General features: G+C 41.9%; 2 protein-coding genes across 2 annotated transcripts; one reads left to right on the forward strand and one right to left on the reverse strand.

Annotated features, from left to right (window-relative positions):
• The first annotated feature begins 481 nt into the window (after positions 1 to 481).
• On the forward strand, positions 482 to 13,607 carry nuak2 (NUAK family, SNF1-like kinase, 2). The gene is made up of 6 exons (XM_044024158.1): positions 482 to 1,003; positions 7,862 to 7,982; positions 8,899 to 9,050; positions 10,263 to 10,328; positions 10,530 to 10,782; positions 10,872 to 13,607. Exons 1-6 carry the CDS (start codon positions 758 to 760, stop codon positions 11,924 to 11,926), a joined length of 1,893 nt encoding a protein of 630 aa, XP_043880093.1. The 5' UTR covers positions 482 to 757; the 3' UTR covers positions 11,927 to 13,607.
• ccnd3 (cyclin D3) lies at positions 13,109 to 17,921 on the reverse strand. The gene is made up of 5 exons (XM_044023556.1): positions 17,691 to 17,921; positions 17,400 to 17,615; positions 15,624 to 15,786; positions 14,231 to 14,373; positions 13,109 to 13,996 (listed from the first exon to the last, which is right to left on the reverse strand). The coding sequence occupies exons 1-5, from the start codon at positions 17,919 to 17,921 to the stop codon at positions 13,823 to 13,825; spliced, it is 927 nt and encodes a 308-aa protein (XP_043879491.1). The 3' UTR covers positions 13,109 to 13,822.
• Positions 17,922 to 19,320: the final 1,399 nt, after the last annotated feature.

Raw genomic sequence — 19,320 nt, forward strand, 5'->3', positions numbered from 1 at the left:
GTTAACACAATTGTTAACTCTGTCAAACCTGTGCACAACTCAAAAAGTAAAGGCCTGATTTTGATGAAACCTCACTGGGATGTAGATTGTTGATGGAAGCGTATTGCATTCACCTCAAATATTTAAAAAAAAAAATTTTTTTTCAGGTCTGTTTTTGTGAGATTTTTTTTTCAGGGTCGTTCATTTTAGATCTGGGGAAAAAAATCTCATAAAAAAAACACCCCGAAAGAAATATCGTAAAAAAAATGTTGTGAAAACTGGCTTCAAAAACAGAGAGCCTCTGACGTCATAAAAGAACAATCCGCAGAGAAAAGAACATTTCCACCGAAAAGTACCAGGAACTTTTCTCGAGAAAGTTCCCGCACACCAAATATGGCAGGGAGGGAGCTCACCGGCACGACCTGGTGTTACAAATCAAATGTACCTGCGCTCCCTTCCTCCCGCCCCCTCTCTCGCTCTCTCTCTCTCCCTCTCTTCTCTCCACAGTATTTGACGTGTCCTCAGCAGCAGGACACGACAGGACACACGGAGCAGAACACGTCAGGTCTCCAGTAAAAGCAGTGAGTGAGTGAGTGAGTGAGTGAGTGATTAATTATCCGCTCACACACCTCCTTACTCTTCCCGGTGCAAACTTTCGCTGAATATCAAAACCTGACTGAGAAACGTTAAAATATGCAGCTCAACGAGACACCGAACTGTGTCCCCGCGTGAAAACCAAACTAAACTCCGTGGACAAAGTGCGGTTGAACAGTCCGGGATGGACGGCTCCGGCTCCGGCTCCGGTGCTGCTGCTGCTGCCCGCCTGTCGTCGAACTCGAGACCGTGTGTCGGCGCAGTTTCGGCGGACGAACACGGAGCTCCGGGTCCGGTGCCCGTGAAGAAACAAGCCGTGAAGAGGCACCACCACCGGCACAACCTGAAGCACAGGTACGAGTTCCTGGAGACGCTCGGGAAAGGAACGTACGGCAAAGTGAAGAAGGCCAAGGAGAGGTCCGGCAGACTGGTAAATATTCAACCTTTATCTCAGTGTAGTGTTTGTCAGAGATAGAGGAGGTTTTATTTTTATTTTTTAGAGAACACACAGTCTGCACCCCTCCGCTTCTGTCTGTCTCTCTGTCTGTCTGTCTCTCTGTCTGTCTGTCTCTCTCTGTGCTGAGCACTTTTATTGAACACAGCAGTTTCACAGAACACCAGCCAAAACTCATCGATAGTGTGTGTCTGCAGCTGCTTTTAATGTTGTCACTCATCTTTATTCATTTATTCAATTATTTTTGATCTGGTCAAGGACACGAAACAATGTCAGACGACTGCAAAATTAGTGTGAAGTCACATCAATGAATGGAGTCACAGTGAACAGTCACTAGTTTTAATATTGTGGCTCATTTATGTTGTTATTTTTCACCTCTATCTATCTATCTATCTATCTATCTATCTATCTATATCTCTCTCTGAGCTGCAACTAACCATTATTTTCAGTTAGTCGAGTAATCGTTTGGTCCATAAAACGTTAGAAAATGTTGAAAAATGTTCTCAAAACCTTTGAAATTATGATGCTCTTCAATGTGTTGTTTTGCCCACAAACCAAAATGATTCTGTTTGAATAATTTCTTGAAAGAAACTAGAAAAATATTCAAATTTAAAAAGCTGAACATATGTGTGTGTATATGTATGTATATGTATATATATGTATATATATGTATATATATATATATATATATGTGTATATGTATGTATATGTATATATATATATATATATGTGTATATATGTAAATGTATATATATCTATATGTATATATGTACCATAAATATAGCAGATCAATATAGCAGATCAATATCGTGTTTACAGACTGTGCTCAACACATAACTTTTAAGAATGTTTTTGCTTCAGATTTTCAAAATGTTTCTGTAGTTTTTTGGTCGATGAAGAAGTTTTAAAAACCACAATCATCTTGTTTGTTTTTAGTTGATATCATCAGACATTTGATTGGGACACGTTTCAGGCCATGTCACCCTGTCCTCAGTCACATATATTATAGATATTATTTTAGAATAAATATTCTTATCAATATTTCCAAGTCTTTGTCAGAACACTAGATCGAGTTGAGTTTTAATGTTGTGGTTGATCCGTTTACAAAACCTTGAAACTATTCTAAGTCTGTATCTGCTGCTGCTAAAAAAGAAAGGTTTGCTTAAGAGTTCAGTGTGTTTGTTTTAGACTGGAGGGAGAACTGTGTTGTTTGTTTTCACCAACTTTATCACTCGTTTACAGTGAGGCATGAGACGACTTGAAAGTTTCCTATTCCAACAAAAATAATTCTGATTCACAAATCGTAAAAAAAATAAAGACTGCTCAAGCTCAATAGTTGGAGACTTCTGTCCATAATCTACATTAATTTGGTTCATATCTGTAAGTGTTCAGAGAATATGCACAAATACAGATCATTTAGTTGACAAAACATGACAAACTTACTAAAATGTGTCTTAAAATGTTGTAATGTTCAGAAAATATGCACAAATACAGATGAATTTAGTAGAAAAAAAATGTTGTAACGTTACAAAACCTTAAAGTATTTACAAAATGTGTCGCAAAATGTTGTAATGTTGAGAAAATATGCACAAATACAGATAATTTAGTGGACAAAACATGCCAAACTTACCAAAAATGTTGTTATGTTCAGAAAATATGCACAAATACAGATCATTTAGTGAATAGGTACCAAAATATTATGCACAAATGTCGATAATTTAGTGAGCAAATTATACCAAACTTCACAAAATGTGTCTCAAAATGTTGTAAAGTTCAGAAACTATGCACTAATACAGATGAATTTAGTGGAAAATAATGTAATGTTACAAAAACATAAAGTATTTACAAAAGATGTTACAAAATGTTATAAAAGCACATTACTACCAAACCAAATACAATTGCATAACTGTTGCAAAAGAAAGTTGTGAAGTTATGAGAGAATGTTGCAAAAACTTTAAAAAGAATGACTAGGACTGTATGTTGTTGCAAAGCAGGCTTGTGTGTGTGTGTGTGTGGTGTGATGAAGTAAAAACGAAAGGTCAGTGTGTATTTCAGGTCATCACACAAAGACTAAAGTATTATTAGTCAATTCCCGTAACTCTGTCCCTCGACAGTGAGTTTTAAATAATCACCTCCTGTGGAGAAAAGGAAACAAAGAGGGAAAAAGTGTTTCTTTTGGAACGAGTTATTCACAGACGGGGGAAGTTAGGTGAATTTTTCTCCCTGCGTCTCTGATGAAGGAAGAAGGGGAAGTTGTGAGTAGCCTTTCAGGTGGAATCCAGTTCACTGTGACCTGAGGGGGGAAATGGGAGGTATTTAAAACAGTCTGGAGAGAGATAAGCCTTTAAAAGGGATGTAGAGTGTAAGTGGGCAAACAAACGATGCTCCGTCCCGAGTTCACAATTCGTGATAAGAGTTTAAGCTTTTACAGCTAATGTGTCTGCTCGTATCTGTCATCCTGTCAAATCGTTTCTTTATAACCTTTCATGAATGCAGGTTATTGTTTCAGTGATAGCCGGGCGTACCTAATTAAAGCATGTCAGAAAATGCAAAGATTGATTGATTAATTAAATGAGAAGACGTTTCAGGTTCAGTCACAGACACTTGGCTTGGATGTGACAGCAGCTGCCGAAACGTGTTTATCAGAAACGCTCTTTGTTTAAGATTAAGATTAAGGGTTTGTCTCGTGTTTGTCGTGAGTGAAAGTGCTTTAGGAGCGCGGCGAGGCAGCGGCAGGAATTCCCCCTGCTGTTTCTGCAGTAAACAAACCGACGGTGAGTCATGTTCAGCCTCGTCCACGCACCCATCTCTGCTCTCACACGACTGGGTGGTGCTCACTGTTTTTACACGACGTGAGTTTGTGTCTGAGATTTATCCCCGCGGGGGCGACTGGCTCACTGAGGTTCAAAACCCCTCCACTGTTCAAAAGTTCAACATTAGCACGAATGGTAACTTCTGAATGAACACCAAACAAACGAATGGAAACGAGAGAAACCGATGATGTGCTTTGTTTTCCACCTCCTGCCTCAGCGTTGGCAACTTTGTAATTTGACACAGGGTGTGACACAAAAAACGATGGCACCACAGCTGTTGTTGTTGTTGTTGCCCAAGTGCATACGTGCAGTTACATAACACATTAAGGTGATGCTCAGTGGTGTGACACGAGTCCTGGTTATTCAGAGGTTTGCGTTTCATGTGGCTGAACCTTTTAATCATTTTCAAAATCACAATGTGAAACAACGCTGCACTTTATTGTCAATATAGGAGATTCTTTCATTGTTGTCGATTTGGTGATATGTGGACGTCCTTCCTCGTGCAATGTCGGTACGCCAGGGCAAATGTCGATATTTTAATATACAAATGAAGGTGCTCTAAAGTCAACAGTGAGACATAGTGATCAGATAATGTGCTGCACATATAGAGTACAAAGTATAAACAACAATATAAGAATCTACCTCATTTAATGTAACAATGCACACACACACACTCATACAGGCCGACCTTATTGAGACTATGTATTAAAAGTGGGTACAATCTTGTTTTTTTTTTCAATCAGTTCTTGACATTTTATCTTTTTATCAGTTTTATTTCATTAGACGTTCAATTCCAGAAGTGACTTCCTTTTGATATTTATTAATTTAATATTTCACAGTTATTTACTTTATTTTTTACTTTAACTTTTTTTTAGTAATTTACTTACTTTACTGCATGTACTGAAAGTTTAATTTAAAATGGAAACTTATGCACAGGCTTTTTTCCAACTCTGTCCTCTCTGGTGACAAAGACGCTGATTCGCCGACTTCCTGCAACAGCTCAAGTGAAATTACCGTAATACCCACATGGTTGAGTTTGACGTGCAACTTCTCAGCTTTCCGAAACTGTTGCATGATTACGATAATGCAAAGTACACTTGGCGCTAAAGGGTTAAGAAATCCACGTTCAATACACAGACTTTATGCACTTTGTTCTCTATGTTGTTTATAAATCGAGAAATCATGCACTTTTAACTTTTCACGGTAATGTTTTTGTTCAGATATCGTGACGCGTCGCTAAATGATTGTCTTGCAATATATCGATTATCACAGAATCGTCGTATCGTGATAGTATTGGTATCGTGGACCATGTATCGCGTATCATATCTATTTATGTACGTATTTATTTAACACAGTCACAGCATTTGTGATTAGAAAACAGTTCAGTTTGTCCCGTGTGCATTCGTACATGTGGGAAGTAAGGCTGCAACATTTGATCGATTACTAAATGAATCGTCAACTCTTGATACTCTTATTTATCGTCCACTATAAGGCAGCGCTTATCACTGGTTACAGGCCTTTTAAAGGAAAACAAAAAACAATTGCCATTTTGAATTATTCTATTTTATTTGTGGAAATAAAATAGAAATGTGCACCATAAGATACAAAATCTGTTTTTATATACACTATATCTGCACCTGAATCACCTGAGTGAAACACCTGCACTCATTTGTGTGGTGAAACATTACATTTCATTGGGTAAATTGGGTAAACCTGGTGCAACAAGCCCAGGTGCAAAAGAATGTAGCATGAGTGTCATTTTTACAGGCAAACAGTGCGAGATGTCAGAGATATCAGCCTCTCGCTGCTTCCTGCATAGGAAAAGCAGACGGTGACGAAGACTGCACACACTCGCTGATAACCTCACAGGAGTGTGAAGTCGTCACGAGTGTGTGTGTGTGTGTAGGTTCAGTCCGTCTGACGGCGATGCAAACAAACACAGGAAACCTCAGCTCCTAGAACCTATCTAGGAAAAGGGGTCTGTGTGCATGTGCGTGTGTGTGTGTGTGTGTGAGACTCTGTCGAGGCCAGACAGTGAGTCATGACGGGAGACGCTGGCGTGTTGAAACTGATATGACAAAGTCGGTGCTTCACTCATTTTCCTGTCTGAGACCTTGAGGGGTTTCGAAAAGAGAGCAAACAATTAGACCCCAACAAGGTTATTGGATTTTTCCTTTAGGTTTTCAAATGAGTTAGTTCTAATTAGTTTTTAGAGCGGGTTTTCTAGTTTTTGTTTGTTTTTTGTAACATGGAGTATTTGCCACATGCAAGAGGTCAAAATAAAAAGGTCATAAGTATTGTGTGTCATAAAACCCCAGCAAAAAACAACCATCCCTGAATCAAATATGATAATCTTCAAGAAAATAGCCCTAAAGTGCAAAATGTGCATCATACTGCATCATACAGTTGGATGCAGTTAGTGTGAAAGGTAAATAGCCAACAGACTAAAGATTAGAGCTGAAACTTGATTAATCGATTATTAATCAATAACTAAATTCAACTATTTTGACAATTGTTTAATCGTGTGTGTTTTGGGAATGAAAGTCTTATTTTTCAGCTTCTTAAATGTGAATATTTTCTGGTTTCTTAAAATGTTATGTTGAATAGCTTTATTGTAAACAAAAACAAATTGAAAACACTTTTTTATGAATAAATGAAAAGGCTGTCTCAAATATAACCAGAGGAAAAATAAATACACTTCATATGAACCCAAAAAGATTAAAAGACACATTTTCACTACAATTTTACTCAGTTTTTTAAACACACAATTCAGTTTCAGTTGGATTTTGTTCACTATAATAACCTTGGACACCATCCCCACCATCTGGTGCCTCACGACACCCTTTCACCTTGGGGTAAACTGATGACGCACTCAGTGCACACAGAGGAATCCCAGGCATCTGAGCTTCAAAACAAACAAAGTTATACATGACAATAATCCCTGTATACATATGACACGGCCCCAATAGTCGGATACTGTTTAATGTTGCCATAACAGCAGACAATAGGTGTATTTACAGTAGACAATACATGAGCCAGCACTCCCTCCCTCCCTCCCTCCCTCCCGCCTTGTTAGGAACAAGTCAGCAGAGTTTACGCTTCACTGCCCGTGGTTCCTCTCACAGGAGGATGAGGTGAAGATAGTGGACCTAATCTACTGCACTGTGATGATTTTATTATTCTTACAGCAGCCAGAGCAGCTGCTGACCATAAAGATTTATCTGTCGTTAGTGAGGTTGTGCAACTTTACAAAGAATATTGATACTGTTTCCAAAGAGGATATTAATGCGCAGTAAAAGCCAAGGTGTTAATTACTGCTCTGCAACCAACATGTTTAACTTATCTTTACTGAATCTTTACGGTTAATGTTGCAGAGGTGGAAATCTTCTTTAAAATGTACTGAGAGTTTACTACTGAAGTTACTGAGTTACTTTTTAAACAAGGTTGGGGTTCTTTCTTGTGTTTTATAAAATAAAATGCTGACAAAATAAAATGTAAACACATAACGTATCAGTCAAAATGGGTCAAAGGTCACAAATGCTTTCTCACTCACTCAGGGACCTTAATAAAGCCAATTCACCCGTCCTCGTCATTCACCTGTCCTCTTCATTCACCTGTCCTCGTCGTTCACCTGTCCTGTTCATTCACCTGTCCTCGTCATTCATCCGTCCTCGTCATTCACCTGTCCTCTTCATTCACCGATCCTCTTCATTCACCTGTCCTCGTGATTCACCCGTCCTCGTCATTCATTAGCAAAGTTTCTGTTGCATGAATTTAATATTTATTTTTTTAAATTCAGGCCAACATTTATTCAGTAACAGATGTGATTTCAGACGTAAAGAAAATCTGTTTGAGAGAATCTTTTATGTGTGTATACATATTTGCACGAAAATGACAATTATGAATCAGTGCATTATCTATCAAAATAATTTTTGACCAATTGTGCAGCTCTAGATCTTTTTTTTCTTTTTTGTTTTTTCACTTTTGAAAACATTAACATTTCTTGTCTTCTCTTTCCCAGGTTGCCATAAAGTCCATCAGAAAGGAGAAGGTCAAGGATGAGCAAGACCTGGTTCACATTCGCAGGGAGATTGAGATCATGTCGTCGCTCTGCCACCCGCACATCATCACCATATACGAAGGTACCAGTGCAGGGATCACTCAGTCTTTTTAGCGACGTACTATATGCAGCATTTACACTTGCAGTTTCTTTCCCAAATCCAAATCCACGGCCCACTCTGGTGCCCTTAGTGAGGCACCTGCCAAATTTGAAGCCTGTCAAGGTCAGACAGATGTTCCTTGCATTTATAGATCGTTTACCTCTCACATGCGCTGTAAAACGTAGTAAAAAAAGTAAAAAACTAGACTCCTCCTCACCTGAGGCGGCGCTGCATCAAGAATTACTGACGGAGAAGACGAGACAAACGATGAACAAGAAAACTCGCGCATCTATCTTCTGTTTCCGCCACATTAGAGCTCACAGTTGATTGAAACGGTCACAGTCGTGATATATATTTGTCTTCTATCGGAGCTTTTACCTCGTTCTCACTCCACGTCTGACCACGAGCCATTTCTCTACATGCACGTATGTTTTGGCTGAGTTGTACCCACAATGCCCTGCGTTTGGTTCACGTGAAGCGAAACGAGACCTACGTTTTTAGGCGGAACCGGAGTTCGCAGGACGTTCCGAGCAAACGCACTAGGGTCTGATTAAGAAGGAGCTGGTGTGAACGCAGCGCCAGAGTCTGGTCACGCGAAGGTGTTTGTGCTGAAGACTGATGCGAGATTACATAAGCACGGATGCCCAGATGTACACGGGGCCTTGTGTCTTTCTGTGTCCACACGCGGTCGTCGTGAATGTGCTTCATTTATTCTTTTCAGCGTGAACAAGGGCGCTTGTAGTGTAGGACGCTGGAAATCAGTGATGTGTTCGAAATGCACACACATGCATACTGACATCACATTGTAGCATAATGGGCTTCACACAGTATCCACTTCAAGTTTTAAGGTTCAATTCAATTCCATTTTTAAGTAAATCGTTGTTTTTGTTTGTCTCAGTGTTTGAAAACAAGGACAAGATTGTGATCGTGATGGAGTACGCCAGCCAAGGAGACCTGTACGACTACATCTGTGACAAGAAGCGCATCTCTGAACGGGAGACCCGGCACTTCTTCAGACAGATTGTGTCGGCGGTGCACTACTGTCACCAGGTGTGGCATCCTTTCTCAGGTCACCGCTTCCTCCCCGCAGAGTAGAATCAAGGGAAAATTGTAATTTCAGCCTGGTCAAATATGCTGTCCTGGGCTGCTACGTCAAACCTAATGATGCACAGCTCTCTCTCACCCTAAACGTTACATAATGCACCTTATTCACTGCACAGCCTGCTTATCTGTACCGGGAGGCTCTGAGAACTGTGCCGGGCTAAATGAACAGTTGTGTCTGTGCAGAGCTGGCATCAATGCTAAAGGCCAGCCAGCACACACACACTCACACACACACACTGTTTAATGAGGGTGTGATAGAGCAGAAGGGCACACACACACACACACACACACACACACACACACACACTCGCACACAATCAGTTGTTCTTTGAGTCCACAGCCGTGTGATTATGAACATTTATAACGTGGCCCGTCAGCAGACAATGTTTGCAGAATGAATTGTTCCGTTGTAAACCGCAAACCGGCCGCCTCTCTTCACTTTTACGCAGTGCGCGTGTCTTGTTAAGTATTTAGTGTTTTTCCATTTAATATAAAGCAGTTTGGAAACCCTACATTTGGCACGGTGCCTAAGAGTTTGCATGCAACTTTAAGTCTCTCTAAGGCTGTGGCGAGCCGTGTATTTAGCACCTAGACCTTCAGTGGCGTCCTGCCTGAATGAATCCATCTCTTGATAACATCATTATGGCTATAAACCATCAATTTTTATGCAGAAATGAAAACGATGTAGCCGGAATAAATGGGATTATTAAAGCAAGTTTCACCGCAGCCACAACTGTGACACACATGAAAAAATGTCTGTAACGTAATAAAATGACAAAATCCATCCTCCTCTCTCTCCCCAAGAAGAGTTCAATCACACTGTTGTAAAGATTATTGATTATTGTGGGAAAATCGCTGTTAAATCACAACAAATATGCTTAGAAAAAACTATTTTCTCTTGTCCAAGTAGCTGTTTAATATATTAAAACACAAGTCAGTGGTTCCGCAGAGAAAGCCTTAAGCCTACATGATGAGAAGACATGGACTCCACAAAGAATGTGTCCGTTGCTGCAAGTAGTTGCCCGTATGTCAGAAATAGCTGACCTGCATTTCTAAAAGGAAAACAATTTTCAAACGCTGCCTGAGTCAAAGGCATTCCCCCCTGCAGAGCGGAGGACAATGAAGTGTTCTCATTCTCTTTTGTTTATGTTTTTTCAGAATGGAATAGTTCACCGGGACCTGAAACTGGAGAATATTTTACTAGATGGCAGCGGGAATGTTAAGGTACGGACGTGAAACAAGACCTGTGCATGTGTGTAAATGAAGGATTTCCATGCATTGATTTATTGTGCAACTGTAATTTCTATATTACACGTTACGTTAAATCTCTTACGTCTGAAATCAAGGGTTGTTTCTGGAAAATGTGTCGGGAGTTTGACATCTTCCATGTTGACCCTGATCACGGACGTGTATTTCTCTGGGCAGATCGCAGACTTCGGCCTGTCGAACCTCTACCACGGCGACGAGTTCCTCCAAACCTTCTGTGGGAGCCCCTTGTACGCTTCCCCCGAGATCGTCAACGGACGCCCGTACCGCGGGCCAGAGGTGGATACCTGGTCTCTCGGTGTATTGTTGTATACACTGGTTCACGGCACCATGCCATTTGATGGAAACAACCACAAAGCACTGGTTCAACAGATCAGCACCGGAAACTACCGGAAACCCAATAAACCCTCAGGTTTGTTTTTCAGTTTCTTCAAAAGACATCATGTTGTTGTACAAACTTTTATTTTGTGATGTTAATTTTCATTTTTTTTCCCCATTCAGATGCTTGTGGGCTTATCCGCTGGATGCTGATGGTTAATCCGGAGCGCAGAGCGACTATTGAGGAGACTGCAGGACACTGGTGGCTCAACTGGGGTTACCAGCAGCCGCTACTGGCAGAGACAAAGAGCAGCACAACGGAGCAGACCTCGTCGCCGCTCTCCACGTCCACATCACACCCCGCTGGGATGGCCAGTGTCGCCAGCTGGCTGCGGCGCACCTCCAGACCTTTGCTGGAGAACGGCTCAAAGATCCGCTGCCTGCTACGCTCACAGGCCGGCGGAGGGGGGGACGTGGTGCGGCAGCGGTCTCTGCGAAGGTCGCGGAAGGAGAACAACATTTCCCAGACGTTTCACGAGGGGAGCTCAGACAGTCGCCCCTCCAAAGGTATTCTGAAGAGGCGCAACAGTGTGAAGCAGAAAGTGACCAATGAAACCCCGGCTGCGAGTCCAGTAGAGCCTCAGAGCGCTCCGAGTTTGTCGACGCCACCTCACGCCCCTTCAGCTGCGTCGGCTCCGCGCAAGGGAATCCTGAAGAAGCCCACGGAGCAAGAGTCGGGATACTTCTCCTCCTCTCCTGAGAACAGCGAGTCCAGCTGGGCACCACAGATAACCGTGTGTCCTTCAGCACCCACCTATAAAAAGGGCATCCTAAAACGAAATGGCAAGTTCTCTTCTGGCGGCTTGCAGGAGTTTGGCTCTCTAGACCAGCTGGCAGCTTCTCTACCGCACGGCGGCACCAGGTCAAGACCAAGCGGGGCCATCAGCGAGGACAGCATTCTGTCCTCGGAGTCCTTTGACCAGCTGGATCTACCGGAACGGATGGGAGCGTCGGCAAAAATGAATAAACCGGGCAAGGCGAGCATGAAGGGAAGTGTGTCTGCTGACAACCTGCTGGACATTCAAGAGGATGGGATTCTTGGGGACGGGCTGCTGGGGCCCTGGAACCGCTGCTACGAGTCCGGAGTGGCCGACAGTGCTTTCTCCATCACCGACTGTGATAATGTAACAGAGGCGTACAAACAGGCCATGGTTATACGCGGCTCTGCAGCAAGCTAAAGACCAGCGGGCTAAAGACCAGCGGGCTAAAGACCAGCGGGCTAAAGACCAGCGGGCTAAAGACCAGCAGGCTAAAGACTTGTGTTTTTTTTTAATCCAGTATTTTTAAGTGACTGTAAACTACTGACGACGTGAGAGAGCCAAAGTGCATCGCGTCAAGCGATCGATCAGTGTGCTGACTCATTTTGGTTAATTTAAAATAATTGCACAGCACCAAAAAAAAGGGAGGGGCCTTCTTGCTCAACAATAGATTGTATTTTTTAAGATGGTGAATGATAAATGGTTTGCCTTTGAAAGCTTCTCAGGAGAGGAGGTCTGCTGTGAATCAATCAGGAACTTGTACTTTTCACTTTTCAAGTGTATGTTTTGAGGAAATGCACGTTGTAACCAAAACACAGGACATATTACTTGAGTGAAACATATTTAGAAAATTGTCATTGCCTTGTTTACAAGGACAGAATACTCTTGACAAAGTGCAGTGTTCTTTTTGACTTTATGAAAGTTGATCATCTCAACAACAGCAATAACACAGGTTTAATGTTTTTGGATCCTTCATGTACCATGTATGCCAGATTTTACTGAGGTTTTTAGGATGTGGGGGGAAAGTGGCATTTCACGGATACCAAAGAACTAATGTTATTGGATGTTTTTTTTTTTCTCTCCATTTTTACTTTAAACTACTCGGAGAGAATGTGCCAAGCGAACGGCGTCTTGTTCGTTGCAGGGACTTCGTCTCTCAACGAGTGGTTTATGTTTGATTGTTTTTCCTCTTTCTCTGGATGAGGTGGATAATGACTTGAATAATAATCATGACACATAAGAGAAGAGTCACAACATGAACAACTCGTAGAACCTGCTTTTGTCTACACAGGTGGCCACTGTGTGTGTGTGTGTGTGTGTGTGTGCGTACAGGTGGCAGTTTCACTGGAAAGGTGGGGCCAATTAACAAACATGAAGGTCACATGAAGTTGAACTTTGGAAGAAAAAAAACCTGCCAACTTGTGTATGATTATGAACTCTGAGCTCCTTTTACGCTGCATGTAAGTGGTGCAGACTCGATGTGCAACCTTTCAACTCAGTTTTGAACGTCTGCCATGGAGCTCAGGAGAGATTAAACATTGGAAATGAAAGAAACACCCATCTATGCTGCAGTTGAACAGGTAAAGTAGAGATATACTCCGATTCATGTTTAATGAAATCCCCCCCGGTGGTCAGATATGGTTACATCAGTAGGCTGTTTTGTTTTCTGATGAAATGTCAGTGTTTAATCAGGCTACTTGATCATCATGCATTTTTATTTTATTTATCAGCTGTCATGTTTTCAAGTATTAAGGTCGGATAAAAAAAAAAAGTTGCACATGCTTTAAACTGGAACCTTTTTGTTTACACATGTAAACTAGAAAGACCTGAATCCATACTGGAATGTGGGGACTGAACTCCTTATCATTGATAACTGGTTTATGTGTGACACAGGGAAACGGAGTCGGTCTGTACACCTTTTTTTGTACAATTTAATATGCATCTGACTCTGTTAATTTTTTTTTTTGGAACTGCAATAGAAATATTCTTTGCCAAAGTCGTCTGGTTTATCATTAAATGACCATGTGATCGACCGTGCTGTTGTGATCGGTATGAGGAAATCGAAACTCAATTAAAAAAAACAAAACCAACAAGAACTCAAGTGCTGGCTGCTGCTGCTTTTGTCGTTTCTGACCTTGTCATGTCACGGTGACACAGAATCCTTTACAGTAACACAGGAATAATGCGATAGAATATGTAAACAAACATGAGGATTCAATACCACTTGAAACACACAATGGCAACAGGAAGGCGCTTTAAAACGGCTCCAAACACATTCTGCTTGTCATCTTCTCTCTCTCGCTCTGTTTACTCAGTCTACTCTTGACTGAGGAGTGTTTCCACACACAGTGAAGTCACTGGTGTCACTACGACATCCTGAGTGTCAGCAGCGGGGTCGCCAGTTTCTGAGCTGACGCTATCCTGACAACGGGAGGGTAGGTTGACCTCCAGCACACTCCTCAGCTGGTCATAGCAGAGACGCACTGAGCTCTGGTCATATCAGATACAGGAGAAGAAGAAGAAAAAAACACGGGTTCATCGTGAGGTCATGGACTCTGGATGTGCACGGTTGCTCCGTTAAACATCCATTTACCAGTTTGCATCTGTGCAAATGTTTTTTAACTGAAGCACTTGCCACAAAATTATCACACACATGGCAATAGGGCAAAGTCGGGAGGAGATAAAAGAAAATGTGAGTATGCCAGTTAAACATTACCCCCGTACCAGATCAATGGCCAGGAGGTCGGCCAAAAACTTCATCACAGACTCGGCGGAGGCGGCGACATCCAGTAACTTCACCCCCTGCGTGGCGAGGCTCACACAGGCACAGGCACGAGTGGAGGGCAGGAACGTGGAGAACGTGTCGTCTGCGGGTGAAAGGTAAAAGATTACGGGGAGAATCATAAATATCATTCCTTTATAACGTTGGCCAACCATCAATCAATGAAAGATCAAAGGGCGGAGAGATAAAACAATAAGCATCACAGTATCATTTTCTTTCTCGATGAAAACGAAAATTCCATATACAGAGACAAAGAGCAGTTTTCTGCACATAAAGAAGGTTAAAACAACAACACGCCACTGATCGTGATAATTGTTGATATTTAGGGATTTGAAAATATTTATTGTTAACACAACAGTGAGAAAGTCAGTTAAGGGTAGTAAGGTAGACAGACAGATGGATGCCACCACTGTAGACACACCCTGACAGACAAAGGGAAGCAGGCATTTCCCAAAAACCAGAGCATCTGATACAATATCCTAATTGCTCGAGGCAAAAGAAATACTGAGACAAAAAAACCCGGCAGCCATTCAATCCTCGTTCAGACACCTTTTTTGAATAGATTACATTGTCGGGAGCCAGGAATTATCTTAATTTTGTCATTGAATATGTCTAAAGAAAAAGTACTAACTGACTGTGGCCTGTTGCCTCAGGCAACATCGCAGAGGTTTGTGCTGAGGAGTCGAAACACGAGTCTTTCAAAGCAGACAATGTTGGATCACACCAGGTCAGCTCTCTGTCTCCAAAATGAACCGCAGACACACAGAGACATGGCTGCTTTGTGTTCAGTGCATGGAAGGTCAGGTCATTTCATCACCTTTCAGTGCTGGGATGAAATATAGCTTTTATTGCACTGGAATTAAATAAAACAACCTAATTTAAAGCTGTTAGTATGAACAAATGTCTGTTACAATTAAGCCGTTGTCAGATTAAATCACACAATGCTGATTAATCCAATCAACTCTCTCTGTGTTTCTCACTATAAAGTCATTTAAAACTCATCCACACAGGAAGTGTGTCAGAGGGAAGCAGAGAGGGAAGAGTAAAGCAACAGAGTGCAGAAAACCACATGGTTTTCATGGTTCTTCAACAGTGTGACAGGATACACTTCTTGTCCCTGAGCTGCTGCTGTATTCACACAAACGCTCCCTCAGTCAGGTCTGAGAGTGTTGCCGTACTTAGTTTTCACATGAAGGACGCGGCATACAAATCCTGTTACTTTGTTTGTGTTCACGAGGATCAAAGAAAGCAGAATAAAGTTACACACGATAGCTTTAACACAAGAAAATGAATACAAAAATGTATTTTCGCTCATCTCATGTGTCGGCAACTCACCGGTGGCGGCCAGAGCGATGTAGGAGTGAACGTGCCCGCGCATGTTTCGAAAGTGGACGGGCCGAACAAAGGGGAGGGCGTGAAGAATTGGTTCCAGGAAGTCAGAGGGAACCACCGACGCCAGACACCAGTTCAACCTGGACACCACCACCACCTCCCACTCCTGCAACACACACACACACACACATTCCTCCAAGTCAGTCCACCATCAAAATCCCTCTGCAGCAACACAACCATACAGGTGCTGGTCATATAATTAGAATATCATCAAAAAGTTGATTTATGTCAGTAATTCCATTCAAAAAGTGAAACTTGCATGATGTATACATTCATTCCACACAGACTGATATATCTCAAGTGTTTATTGCTTCTTTTTTTTGACAACTAACGAAAACCCCAAATTCAGTATCTCAGAAAATTAGAATATTGTGAAAAGGTTCAATATTGAAGACACCTGGTGCCTCACTCTAATCAGCTAATTAACTCAAAACACCTAAAAAGGCCTGTAAATGGTCTCTCAGTCTAGTTCTGTAGGCTACACAATCATGGAGAAGACTGCTGACTTGATAGACCATTGACACCTTGCACAAGGAGGGCAAGACACAAAAGGTCATTTCTAAAGAGGCTGGCTGTTCACAGAGCTCTGTGTCCAAGCAAATTAATAGAGAGTTGAAGGGAAGGAAAAGATGTGGTAGAAAAAAGTGTACAAGCAATAGGGATAACCGCACCCTGGAGAGGATTGTGAAACAAAACACATTCAAAAATGTGGCGGAGATTCACAAAGAGTGGACTGCAGCTGGAGTCAGTGCTTCAAGAACCACCACGCACAGACGTATGCAAGACATGGGTTTCAGCTGTCGCATTCCTTGTGTCAAACCACTCTTGAACAAGCGACAGCGTCAGAAGCGTCTCGCCTGGGATAAAGACAAAAAGGACTGGACTGCTGCTGAGGGATCCAAAGTAACGTTCTCTGATGAAAGTAAATTTAGCATTTCCTTTGGAAATCAAGGTCCCAGAGTCTGGAGGAAGAGAGGAGAGGCACAGAATCCACCTTACTTGAAGTCCAGTGAAAAGTTTCCACAGTCAGTGATCCAAAGCTACCAGTACCTGGTTTAAGGACCATGGTATCCCTGTTCTTCATTGGCTAGCAAACTCGCCTTACCATAACCCCATAGAAAATCTATGGGGTACTGTGAAGAGGAAGATGCGATACGCCAGACCCAACAATGCAGAAGAGCTGAAGGCCACTATCGGAGCAACCTGGGCTCTCATAACACCTGAGCAGTGCCACAGACTGATCGACTCCATGCCACGTCGCATTGCTGCAGTAATTCAGGCAAAAGGTGTGCACCCAACTAAGTGTTGAGTGCTGTACATGCTCATACTTCCCATGTTCATACTTGTCAGTTGACCAACATTTCTAAAAAACATATTTTTGTATTGGTCTTAAGTAATATTCTAATTTTCTGGTCACAGGTCACTGAGGTTCAGGTCCAGGGTTCAGGTTCTTCACTGGCCAATAAAAAAGTATGTTTATTTGACATGCTTTTATTATGACGAGTGTCATAATAAAAGTGAGGAAGCAGAATTGAGCTCAGCCATTGTTTATTTTCTTCTTCACACTTGTAAGGAAGTGACCTTTCCTGCGACCTGTAGAAATGGCAGCTGTGCATCCTTACAATCAAAAATCCCACATAGTAGATCAGGACTTTGATATTTGAATGTACAACTGCCCCTTCATTTTATCCTGCACAAGGTTTTAAATAAGAACTTTACCAGGATGTCTGAGACTGACACCGAGTTGTCAGTGTAGATACAAAGCGTGCTAGCAGTCAGGGGGACCGTCTCTCTCATCTTGGAGGCCAGAAACATACACACGGTGCCTAAAAGCTGCAGGTTGGACTTCTGGATGCCAAACCGACTCAGGTAAGTGTCCAGGTACTGCACCGCTAGAGGGAGCACCTCCTCCTCGCACTTCTGCTCCTCACACACCTGTCACAAGAAACGAAAGCACTTCAAAAGTTTACCTGCAACTGGGTTAAAGCGGTACTGTCTGACTCGGAGTACCTGGAACATCCACACGGCCAGTATCCTCCTCATGTACGGCCTGATGTCAGTGCGGACTCGGTCACAGAGTGAAGGCAACGAGCTCAGCTTCTCCTGCTCCGTCAGGCTGTGTAACACTCGGGTGTCGCCGGTCAAAGCTGGGTCTCTGCCCGCCCGGGGACACACGGCAGCGCGGCCACTTTCACCGGCGTCTCTCTTTCGCGGTTCCACTTTGTCGTCACAAAAGTCCATTTGAGGACAGTATATCGTCGTGAGTTTTGAGAAAACAAAACAAAATTTAGTTTTTTTTTTTTAAAACAAACAAACTAGTTGTTGACGCTTAGTCTAAATACAAAAGTCAATGTTAGCTAGCAGAGCTAATAGCACAACGGGAGTTCACGCGCCGCCGCCATCTTGTTCAGGGTCCTCGAATCAAACAAACTGAGAGGAAACTACTCGAAACATCACATTTTACACCGTGACAACACACTACAATCAGTCTAGATCATCGTCTTAACCTTTATTATTCATTATTAGTTATGCTTCATGGTGGAGGTAAGATCGCACACGGTTGACAATGTAATAAGTTTACAGTTACAGCATTCTGTCAAAAACGTTCAGTGCAACCAAAACAATACAATACAATACAATACAATAACCTACATCACAGTGAGATTTAATCAAAATCAGGCCTTTACTTTTTTGAGTTATGCTGCTCAGAAGTCGTAATTATTATTCAAGCAAAATCTCATATGATCAGCTGTGTCAAGATGAGGAACGTGGAGCATTTTGTCAAGTTACAGTTTAATTGGGGCTTCACAAATAAAGAAATACTTAATGTTTTGGCACATCATGTAAATGACATGTAAAAAATGACATGTAATGACATGTAACATCATTACCAAATTATCTTTAGCATCAGGACAAAAGATTGTGAAAGTCACGATACAATACTGTCACAATGCGATATTATCACAATATTCAAGTCACATTATATTATATTATCACAATATTTAAGTCACAATATACTATAATGTCACAATACAACATCGTCACGATATTTGAGTCATGATACAATTTATCACAATATATTATAATATGACTTTCTTAAGATACTCAAGTGAAAGTGAGCACTTGGCACCATCTAGTGGATTTAACTGTCAATTGATTCTTTTTTTATGTTAATCCACAAAATGTTACATCTTAATTTGTTACATCATTGGAAACAAACAAAGCGACCATACCACGTGCATGATCAGTTGCAGAGTATGTGTTTTCATGTCTGTCTTAGCCGTCACACTGGCTGCAATGTGTGCTTCAGTTTGCTGTTTAGTGCCTGTAACTCATGACTTTGTAAGAATGTGCCCTGTATTTCAGAGACAGCCAACAAGCAATTGTCCTTCAGGACAGGATGAGCAGACGTCCATTTGGAAAACACTCTGAGCCAGTTGGCTGCTCTCTCGCACACATTCTGTTCTCATTGATCACATAACCTCACGCTCAGCCTTTGTGTTTGGCTTTAGGGACAAAAGTGGTTCACATAACAATGGAATTGACGAACACAATGGAATGCGAGCAATTCCCTGAAGAACAATTCCCACAAGGAAGTGATCATAGAAAAGCTTATTTTTCTCAAATATTTCAGGAGGGC

This window comes from Solea senegalensis, linkage group LG4 (assembly GCF_019176455.1).
Source record: "Solea senegalensis isolate Sse05_10M linkage group LG4, IFAPA_SoseM_1, whole genome shotgun sequence".
Lineage (NCBI taxonomy): Eukaryota > Metazoa > Chordata > Actinopteri > Pleuronectiformes > Soleidae > Solea > Solea senegalensis.